Here is an 11,608-nt window from a genome sequence, read left to right as displayed (position 1 = left end):
TGACACCATTTGCTAAGCGGGGGTGTTTTCATTTTCATCCTTAACACATACATTTTAAACCATAAACTACGGAGTATGTTTTGGACATTATTTAACCTTGTCAAAGACGAACAAAATTTTTAGAATAACAATATTTATTACTCCAAGTTTAAAAAGGGGCTAGACTCGCCCTTGCCGACACTCATCTGAGACATGAGGCAGTCTAAGCCAGTACTGACTTTGCTAAAAAGCAACAGGAGCACAATCTGAAAACCTTCAACTGGAGATGCATTATAGCATCAGCACAGCTGGTCTACATAGGCTCTCACCAAGACCTCGTGATCTGTTTTAATGTATGGAAACAAAAGATATAATAAAAAGGAAAAATAGGCTCCTCTGTCTGAATGTATTGGCATGTGGCTAGAAAGAGTTGATTGGTTGAGCTTCAAAGTGAAGTATAACCCAATATTCATCAGGCACCAGCAATGCATTGGATTAAGGTCTTTGCATTATATCACTGGATGGATTTGCAACCTCTAAATAATGCACATACTGCTCTTTAGATGTTCTCATACTGTTTGAAATGAATGGTTAACTCAGATAACTCTTTAGAGGAGTGGTATGTGGGAAACTCCATCAGGACAGACAGATTCAGAATGATATACGCCAGGGCACATATAGGTGATAGCCAGAGCTTTGCTTGTTGGTTTTTGGTCATAATTTGTAATTAAACTTTGTCATCTTGTAGCTCCTTCAAGTGTCGAAACAGAATGAGTACATAATTAAAAAAACATCAGAGAAAATGGGAGAGGGGAAACTATAGTCAACATGAAGTAGTGTTCACATCTAATTTTACATCCATAATCTGATGAATTAAAAATTGTTTAGGGTGGTGCGTGATTTTATTTATTGATAAGTGATTGAATCATGATTGGCACACACCAGAATGGAGCTAGGTTCTTGGAGGGGAGGGACTGAAAAAAAAAGCCATCAGCCCCAGGAATTTTATCACAATGAAATAATTTTAGCACATCTAATGTTTATATTGTGTGGCTATACTATTGAAACAATATGCATGCCCTGTTCACTTAAAAGAGCCTTACTGTAATTGCCTTTTTGGCTTTTTTTTTTATAAAAAAAAAGTTTTATATATATATATAGCATATATATATATATGCATATATATATATATATATATATATATATATATATATATATATATATATATATATATATATATATATATAAACTCAGCAAAAAAGAAACGTCCTATAAAGTTATTTATATTTTTACAAAATTATCTTTAAAATACTGTCTCCTGAAAAGGGACAATTCTTTTTTTTGCTGAGTTTATATATATTATATATTAGGGCTGTCAATCGATGAACATTTTTCATCGAATTAATTACATTGTGTCCTGATTAATTAATCGCGATTAATCGCATATACAAATATTGGCTGAGAAAGCCCCTCATATAACAATAACTCAATATATAATGATTAAATAATGATACATATTTATCTTTAAATATTTAAAAATTATATATATATATATATATATATATATATATATATATATATATATAAATCAGCAAAAAAGAAACGTCCTCTCACTTTCAACTGCTTTTATTTTCAACAAATTTAACATGTGTAAATATTTGTATGAACATAAAAAGATTCAACAACTAAGACATAAACTGAACAATTTCACAGACATGTGACTAACAGAAATTGAATAACTTGTCACTGAACAAAGGAGGGAGGGGGTCAAAATCAAAAGTAACAATCAGTGTCTGGTGCATCACCAGCTGTATTTAGTACTGCAGTGAATCTCCTCCTCATGGACTGCACCAGTTTTCCCAGTTCTTGCTGTGCGATGTTACCACACTCTTCCACCAAGGCACTTATAAGTTCCCGGACATTTATGGGGTGAATGGCCCTAGCCCTCACCCTCCGATCCAACATGTCCCAGACGTGCTCAATGGGATTGAAATCCAGGCTCTTCGCTGGCCATGGCTGACATCCCTGTCTTGCAGGAAATCACGCACAGAACGAGCAAGATGGCTGATAGCATTGTCATGCTGGAGGTTCATGTCAGGATGAGCTTGCAGGAAGGGTACCACATGAGGGAGGAGGATGTCTTCCCTGTAACCCACAGTGTTGAGATTGCCTGCAATGACAAAAAGCTTAGTCCGATGATGCTGTGACATGCCGCCCCAGACCTTGACGGACCCTCCACCTCCAAATCGATCCCGCTTTAGAGTACAGGCCTCTGTGCAGCACATTCCTTCAATGATAAACGCGAGTCCGACCATCACCCCTGGTGAGACAAAAGCATAATGTGATGTCTGGTAATGCCCTGCCTTACAACAGGCCTAGAAGCCCTCAGTCCAGCCTCTTTCAGCCTATTGCGGACAGTCTGAGCACTGATGGAGGGATTGTGCATTCCTGGTGTGTAACTCCAGCTGTTGTTGCCATCCTGTACCTGTCCCACAGCTGTGATATTCAGATGTACTGATCCTGTGCAGGTGTTGTTACACGTGGTCTGCCACTGCAAGGATGATCAGCTGTCCTTCCTGTCTCCCTGTAGCGCTGTCTTCGACGTCTCACAGTACGGACATTGCAATTTATTGCCCTGGCCACATCTGCAGTCCTCATGCCTCCATGCAGCATGCCTAAGGCACATTCATGCAGATGAACAGGGACCTTGGGCATCTTTCTTTTGATGTTTTTCAGAGTCAGTAGAAAGGTCTCTTTAGTGTCCAAATTTTTTATAACTGTGACCTTAATTCCCTACCATCTGTAAGATGTTAGTGTCTTAACGACTGTTCCACAGGTGCATGTTCATTAATTGTTTATGGTTCATTGAACAAGCATGGAAAACCCTTTACAATAAAGATCTGTAAAGTTATTTACAGATTAAAAAAAGTTATTATTTATTAAAACAACATGTCCTTAAAAATATTTATATATTGGTTGAGTAAATGTTGTTGTGTCGAGCTGGGTGGGCTGACCAAATATACTGAGGAATTTTGATAGCGCCACAGAGACAGTGTTTTCAGTTTATGAGAAAATGAACTTACGAATGGCTTGCTTATATTCATCACTGCATATTAAGAAAAAGTTGAACCCGGAACAAGTATTGCTTTGCTCATTTCCAGAATCTATCAAGTCGTTACAAGGAGGAAATACAGTATATCAGTCATTTTTCTCATTCTCTTTCTGTAAGAAGTCTCACTTAAAGAAGGCCTTTCTAATGCACAGACTTGTACAAAAATGTGATAATGATTAATGTAACAGATACCACATTTCCAAGAGGGCCATTTCATCACCTGCATCTTAACCAAGGTGTGTGTTTTAAGCACCCCAGGCATGCAATATGGCTTGGTCCATGTCTGCAGTGCTGAGTAGTGACGGAGCAGCTGCAAAGCCACCCACAGCCTCACCGGACTGCAAACAGAGGGAAATGCCAGCCAATGATAGCAGCGTTCTGTTTCCCCTCATGCTCAAACACAGCAGGTGTATACCATGCAGACCAAGTGCAATCTTCTAAGTGGTATAAAACTGCATTGCATTAAAAAGCCCATCGATACAACGGATTCCACAGTGCCTACTGTAATTAGAAAAAAAGTCTCTCTGTCTTGCTGACAGATTTGAGGTGCAGAACAAATCAACATCTCTCTCAAATTAAATGCCTCAGCAAACATACATGACAAAACACTTCTTAAATTACATCTAAACGGCCCAAAAAGAGAGACAAACATGTTGTTTTATCGTGAAAGTATAAAACTGTTGGTCTATAAGTCTGCTGCAAGGCTGTTAAATGAAAAAAGAGAGAAAAAAAATAATCTATGACATGATCAATTATTGAAGACGACTATCAGTTTTCTTCATGGTTGGTTTTCTCAGTAACCATGGCAAGTACACATGCATTATTAACATGTACAGGAACACTGGTGGTGAAGCTGATGGTAACTCAAGACATCAAACTCTTTCAGGGCGACTCACCGTGCCTGGGCTCCATAGGAAATCATGGAACAATATTGGAGCTAATTATTCTCCACCACCAATGAAACCTAGGAATTAAAATAGCCTTTTCTTTGAACCATGTAAGACATTGTTTTCCCAATGGAGGGGACGTTGTTGACACCGGGGGACGGAAAGAGGCAGAAGAGGGTGAGGTTCCGGGTGGCTTCAGGGAATAGCGGGCGGGTTTTGAAAGAGATGTTTAAGGATGAAGGGCCATCAGATTCCCTGGATTCAGACTGCACCAGCAGCTCAGATGCCGACCGGGCCAGCACCCCATCCACCACCAGCAGTGAGGTTAACGGCCTCCTGTGTGGATATTTGGCATCGGAGCTGGACGACAGTGGAAGTGAACCTGACGATCTGCTAATGTTTGCAGGGGGGAGAGAGAAGGATAGAGTGTTGAGTACCAAACGAGTGAATATACTCAGTAAAAATGGGACAGTTCGAGGAGTCAAGCATAAAGTCAGTGCTGGCCAAATTCTCTTTGATAACCTGGGTAAAAACAATGGGGTAAGTGAGGAGAAGAGTTTCAGTGTCATTTCTTACATCATCACAAGCTTTCATTAATCTAAAAAATCTCAAAGCCATGACTGTGGATGTCAATACACAAACAGTTGTGACTATGATGAAAGGTTAGGGTGAACTGAGCCAAAAGCTTTATAGTGTTTATTTAATATTAACAAGTCGCAATTAGTGCTACCGAAACAAAAGCAAACATATAGTTTTTTCTTATTTATTAGCATCTCAGCGGCAAAAATGCTTCCAAGAATTGCTTCTTTGTAGTGTCCTTAAAAGGGTCAGAGCCTTTTTCCCAAGTCACTATTGGTTACAGAGCCTGTCCTCTCAGGCTTTGGCTAGACAAAACAAGCTGACCCACTGAGCAAGATCACTGTATGATTAAAGATTAATGATGCAGTTATTTAAGTGTTTTGGCTAAGCTAATATCATAATGTATTCACAGGACCTATGAGCACAAAAACAATAAATAGGGTAAATAGGGCTTAAATTGACTTTGTCTTAAGGGAATAGTTCACCCAAAAATTTACATTATCATCATTTACTCACCCTCATGCCATCCTAGATGTGTATGACTTTCTTTCTCAGCTCTGTTTATCCATGCAATGCAAGTGAATGATGGCCAGAAATTTGAAGCTCCAAAAAGCACACAAAGATAGCATAAAAGTAATCAATAAGACTCCAGAGGTTAAATCTATATCTTCAGAAGTGATAGGTGTGGGTGAGTAACATCAATATTTATGTCATTTGTTTTACTATTAATTCTCCTCCCTGCCCAGTAGGTGGCAATATGCAGGAAGAATGTGAATCGCCAAAAATGAAAGAAGATATGGATTTAACCACGTATGGATTACTTTTATGCTGCCTTTATGTACTTTTTGAGCTTCAAAGTTTTGGTTACTATTCACTTGCATTGAATGGATTAACAAGAGCTGAGATAGTCTTGTAAAAATATTTGGGTAAATATTTTGTTGACACTCCATGGTTGAATTTTATCAACTGGCGTGGTACTATGCTTGTAGTTGTATTAACTGTACTAAATAACTGCTCTTATTGGAATTTGATGCTTCGTTTTTCCAACTTGATTTGTAGCCTCAGCTAAATAATAACAAACACTGTATAATTTCTTGAAAGTGGCTTTGGTAAGATGTCCATCAGTAAAAACAAAAATGTAGTAACTATAGAGTCCCCACTTGAAATGTATAAATATCATTGTTTTATATACCACATTATTAAATCAAGTGGCATCTGCAAGCATTTGGTGTTTGTGGCAGGGCGGAGGGCGGGGCTGGGTCGTGATCCTACGCACCCGGTCCCATATTAGGCTAATCAAGCCTCCGAGGTATAAAGGTCGACTGCAGGGTGTCGTGCGGGAGAGAGAGATCGTTAGCGGACATGTCCGTCATGTGTGTGTTTATGTGGTCTTTTGAGTTTATCATTAAAACTATTATTTATATTGAAAAGCCGGTTCTCGCCTCCTCCTTTCCATTGAATACCTTTATACCTCGGAGGCTTGATTAGCTTAATACGGGACCGGATGTGTATGATCACGACCCGGCCCCGCCCTCCACCCTCCCCCACAGTGTTCTAAACCAAAGTTCAGAAGTAGCACGCTCATCTAATCTCACAATCACCACTAGAATAGGCTTATGTATTCTGAAGGCCCAGCGACAATTCTTCCAGCATCCCTCTTCCAACTTTATTTGACATTTTTCACATTCAATTCAAATAATCTTGTAGCGTTATCTCTCTGCAAGCAGAGGTCAACTGAACCGATAGTGGATTTTGCCGATACCGATAACTAAGGTGGTGGAAAGGTTTTTGGAAATTGATTCATAGAATGTAAAAAAAAAAAAAAAAGAAATCTTAAGCCATTTTTACACTGCCAAGTTGGCACAGTTGGCATTTAGATGCATTTACACAGAAATTTCAATTGCATAAATAATATGAAATTCATGTAAATTTAGAATTTAGAAATATTAAATTAATTAAGAATGATACCTTAAATATGAAACTAAATTATGAAGACAAACTCTGTCTTCAACTTGCAGTACTAGTCGAGTACATCCATTGCAGACAGCAAGCCAAAACTAGTCTGGCCACCCCAAGATGATACTGTCTGAATGCGCAACCTCGTGAGCTAATGCAAGAGCTTTTCTCAGAAGCAACTTCCCATTTATTAGCCCTTTTTGCAGCTACTTTGAACTAACTGAATGCAAGGTCATTTCAGTGGATATGCTGTATGATGTCAGTTCCTCTCAGGTGTCTTAGTAACCACAGGGGTAGTTAACTATGTTCCACTATAGTTTGACAACCAGAAAGTGACCAAATACTTTTTGTCTTCAATCTATCAATTAACATATAAGCCTCACAAATGTCTTTTAGTCTTAATAATAAATGTTACTTGTTTTGATATTTTGTTATATGATGCAATGAAATGCTTACATTTCAAGTGTGACTTCAGTGTCATAATAGTCTTTGTGGCCAGTTTGTTATAAGACAGTTAAAGTTCATTATGTCTCACTTCACTTGTGTCAAGAGTCTATTGTTATTCTTTGCTAAGAAACACGTACACACTCCTCTAGTGAGGGGATGCTGTAGTAGGTCATTCTCAAGAACTGTGACTCACAAAATCAATAACTGTGGTTTCACTGCTGCCTCAACTTTACTGCAAAAGCTGCTTCAAACCATTTGTTAAAACACACATGTAGAAATCTAAAATATAGTTTTATTTCTGACATGCAAGTGTCTGTGGGCAATATATGGAACACGAGATTATGTTGTATATTCCTACAGAGTACTTAAAATTGTTCCTTGTTTTATAGAAGCATGTGAAATGTGTCATAATTAGTTTCAGTACATTGAAATCGACTGCTTCTTTTCTAATACCAGACCTCCATGTTTACTTTGGCCCTCTCAGCCAGAACTGACTCTAGAGTTTGGGCGAATTGTAATCTACACCACCAGTTTTCGAGTGGTCAGGACAACATTCGAGCGATGTGAGCTAGTCCGAAAGATCTTTCAGAACCACAGTGTGAAGTTCATGGAGAAGAACATTGCCTTGGATAGTGAGTATGGGAAGGAACTGGAAACACGCTGTAAACGAGTAGGTGAACCACCCTCACTCCCTATGGTATTCATCGATGGACACTACCTAGGGGTCAGTTGAACTATTGATCCATTTTACCATATGTGGAACATAGATGCCATTACTTTTATGAGCTAAAATCTATGCAATGTCACTGTAAAGATCATAACAATGATGTACTATATATGCTTGGGTGTCTTTATCACATACTGGATATTTGAATAGTGACAGCTCTTGTTTTGTACACTTCAGGGTGCAGAGAAAATACTTGAAATGAATGAGTTAGGGGAACTTCAGGACCTCCTAACCAAAATTGAGGTAAATGTTGAGTTTTGAGACCAGGATAAAGTATTAGCTTACCTCATAATGATACTGAACCAAGATATTGATTCCAGCTGATCAGACAGCTCAAGTCAAATCTGTTTTATTGTTAAATTCATTTGTTGTTTTGGTTTATCCTGTAAAGGCCAACAGAACTTAATGTGCGATTTAGTTGTATTATATTTATGTAAAAGGAACATTTTTATATCTGTAGCCTACACACATTCTGTACAATATATCCTATAAATAAGCCATTAAAGGAATGTTCCATGTTCAATGTAAGTTAAGCTCAATCGGCAGTATTTGTGATATAATGTTGATTACCACAAATATAGTTTTGATTCGTTCCTCATTTATTAAAAAAAGAAGCAGAAAACACAGTTACAGTATTGGACTTTCAATAGAAGTGAATGGGGCCAGTAAATAAACATTCAAATATACACAGTTTCACCATAAGACGTAAACAGTTTATGACAAACATGATTTTAGTGTGATAAAATAGGGGAGTTACTGCATTTACCACATTACAGGATTTACTGACATTATGTCATCATGACAACGAAGTTATTGGATGTAACTTTACAAGGAAATGGTTATTATGATGCTATATACACTATACATAAATGAGGGACGAGTCAAAACTAGTTTTAGTGGTAATCAACATCATGTCCCCGATGCTGTCGACTGAGCTTGTATTGAACCTGGAAAATTCTGTAAATACAATAATTGCACTATATTCATTTTACAACTGTAATGAGTTATAATTGCATTTTAATAGTGGATTTAGTGGGGGAGAGCATTGCATAAATGTACTTTACTGTACCTGAGAAACATGTACAGATGAGACACAATTTGCACTGTTTCATAAGCAACAGTAAATGTCCATTATTTACTTATAGGGTTCCATCATAATAAATAAAATAAAAAAGCACAATTAGAAATCAACCCAAATTGTATTTTCTAATGATTTCATTTGTCAAAGACCCCGTGATAAATCAATATTTGTGCAGTTACCTGTTTCTCAATAAAACCTCTCCATTCTGCAGTGTAGGGGCTAAATGACTGATGAATAATCGATTGGGAATCTGTCATTAATTGCAGATAGACAATAAATTACAATTACACAATGATATTTTTAATTCGAAATATGAAACATCTGTTACATCTTAAAGGGCATCTGCACACAGTATATATGGCTCATATAAATTCACTCACAGGCTTTTTTCTGTTTCTCACTATAGAGGGTACAGCACCCTGACACTTGCCAGATGTGTGGGGGATTCGCCTTTGTCCCGTGCCCTATGTGCCATGGCAGCAAAATGTCTGTGTTTCGCAACTGCTTTACTGACTCCTTCAAAGCCCTGAAGTGCACAGCATGCAACGAGAACGGTCTTCAGCCCTGCTCCAGCTGTTCTCACTAGGGTCCTCTTCAAGTGCCTGCCACCTCCTCCCCGCATCTCTCTACCCAGAAGCCATGTAAAGAACTACAGAGATGTAGATAAACTTTTTTATATATATTAATGAAAATGATGTGTGTCCACAGATGTAGTTGGTAACATATTTGTAATTTGATGATGGTTATTTATTACAGCATAGGCTTTTTGACATATGCCAACAGATGCCACAGTTAAATAACTGGCAACATGACCTATTCCAACAGCGTGGATAGTGTCTGTCACTGTAAATAAATATAGCAATTAAGGAAATGAACTATACTGTCACAGGCTCAGAGAGGGATATTATATTTCCAAGCTTCCCAGCATGAGCCCTAATTCAAAGCATTACCTGTTAAACATCAAAGTGGGTTTCTGTTTCCTATGGTGATTCAAATGATTGTACAAAAAAAAAAAATAATAAAAAAAGACCACAGAATTGTGACACGTTTCCTTATTTGCTAGTCAATCAGGGATTTCTCGCTACGTTTGCATACAATTATTCAAACTTATTCAGGAATCAAATTACCTGGCATTGAAAGAACATGACCTACTGTCTGTATGCATCTGTAATCGGCAATTTACCACCAATTTCACTCTGACCTTATGTAGGGTTTATTAAAACATAAACAGATAGAAATAGATTACATTTCAAAAAGAATTAAAAAGAGACAATTATGCCACAACAGTGCATCTCAATGATATCCAACACACTGATTGTGATACGTGAGGTTGTCAGAAATCCTTAGTTTTGGACTGGAAGTGTCTCTGTGCTTTCATAGCCCTGTACAATGCTGCTTGATTCTGAGTCTACAAGGCAGCATTGTAAAGAGGCTCAAAGCACAGAGTAAATAAGAGCACATCTCACCTCTTCTGTGCATACTGGATGGTGGTGCTACTGAAAGGACACAGGGAAAACACTGGCTGTGTCTTAAACCTAGTGAGCAGCCTACACTGACAGCATTGATAGGCTTCATAATGTGGTTGATTTGAAGAAGAGGTAAAAAAAGGGTGTTTAGGTAGGTAGCTCACTAGGTTTTTAACCACAGCCAGTGTAATAGTAAGATTAGCCAATTGACATAACAAACAGAAAAATACAATAATGTAATGTTTTCATTAAAAAAAGCGACAGAGTTAATGAAGGTGGAGGACGTGGACAAAAACATAGTCGATAGCGCCCCCTATTGGGTTGTTTGCTGTGAAAAACACCAAGTCTGGCAAGAACAACAGGGAATTTTCACACGAGTATCAAGTATCGACAATGGATAGCAAACAATTAACATGCAAACATAGGCGTTAGTAATAAATAGACGACACCGATTAAATATTTAGAAAATTGAGGTAGCATATTCCAATTTGTATATTTTGCTAACAAAAATCACGTTACCTAATGTCTCTCATTTAAAAAAAGAAATTCGACCGATTGCAGGGAGCCTCAGTAGCATATCAAGCCTCATTGTGGCATATAAGCGTATCAACGACAATGTCCACTTCCTTACAATACGTCGAGCGAATATTAGCCATCTCGTCAAAATTAAATACAGTACACATTTAGCCTACCATCAAATGAGAGAACCAGTGCCGTGGGCAGAGATCCGATGCTGAAGAGCGGTGTCTCTACCTTTCTTCATGACGATCACCATGAGAGATGCGCCACACGTTTCTCATGTCCTTCTACGGCTGCGTCTCAAAACCGAGCGCGCCGCCTCTAACATGCCCAGAAATGCGCTCTAGGTAGGCAGCTCACTATAATTCTAGACACAGCTTGTGTATGCCTCCGCAGCTTCAGTAGGCTACACTGCAAACGGACATTTCGATTGCTATTGATTACACGCATTCTACAGTCCTGCTAAATTTGAGGAATTTTGTTGGATAGACGTGTTTCAATATGGTACACTTTGAGAAAACCAAGAATTTCAATTTGTAGATTGGAGTTCCCGTGTTTTTTCTTCTTCATGGAAGACATCGGAGCCAATCAAAATAAATCAGGATTATTGATATGCCAGTCAACCAATGCCAATGTGTTGGGTTATAGTGAATCTATATAGCTGAATGGTTTACCGTATTTCAACACAAAATGGTCAAAAAAAAAAAAATAATAAAAAAAATAATAATAAATATATACATATTTTTTTAAAGAAGTTAAAAGAAAAAAAAGGTTTAAACACAAACAATCAAATCATTAAAAAAAAAAAGACAAAGATTCAGTGGTTTAATAAATTAATTGCAATTTATTCGTCCA

General features: G+C 37.8%; 1 protein-coding gene across 1 annotated transcript; it reads left to right on the top strand.

Annotated features, from left to right (window-relative positions):
* Positions 1 to 4,107: 4,107 nt before the first annotated feature.
* On the top strand, positions 4,108 to 9,354 carry LOC127617174 (glutaredoxin domain-containing cysteine-rich protein 1-like). The gene is made up of 4 exons (XM_052089098.1): positions 4,108 to 4,522; positions 7,449 to 7,684; positions 7,865 to 7,930; positions 9,175 to 9,354. The coding sequence occupies exons 1-4, from the start codon at positions 4,108 to 4,110 to the stop codon at positions 9,352 to 9,354; spliced, it is 897 nt and encodes a 298-aa protein (XP_051945058.1).
* Positions 9,355 to 11,608: the final 2,254 nt, after the last annotated feature.

Source organism: Xyrauchen texanus, chromosome 23 (assembly GCF_025860055.1).
Source record: "Xyrauchen texanus isolate HMW12.3.18 chromosome 23, RBS_HiC_50CHRs, whole genome shotgun sequence".
Classification (NCBI taxonomy): Eukaryota; Metazoa; Chordata; class Actinopteri; order Cypriniformes; family Catostomidae; genus Xyrauchen; species Xyrauchen texanus.
Note: the sequence above shows the minus strand (reverse complement) of the source record. Positions and strands in the feature narration are given on the sequence as shown.

Excerpts from the sequence above, each read along its gene's own strand:
- LOC127617174 (XM_052089098.1), top strand. The coding sequence starts at position 4,108 with ATGGAGGGGACGTTGTTGACACCGGGGGACGGAAAGAGGCAGAAGAGG. Across the intron at positions 4,523-7,448 it reads GGGTAAAAACAATGGGGTAA|AACTGACTCTAGAGTTTGGG; the intron begins GTGAGGAGAAGA and ends CCTCTCAGCCAG. Across the intron at positions 7,931-9,174 it reads ACCTCCTAACCAAAATTGAG|AGGGTACAGCACCCTGACAC; the intron begins GTAAATGTTGAG and ends TTCTCACTATAG.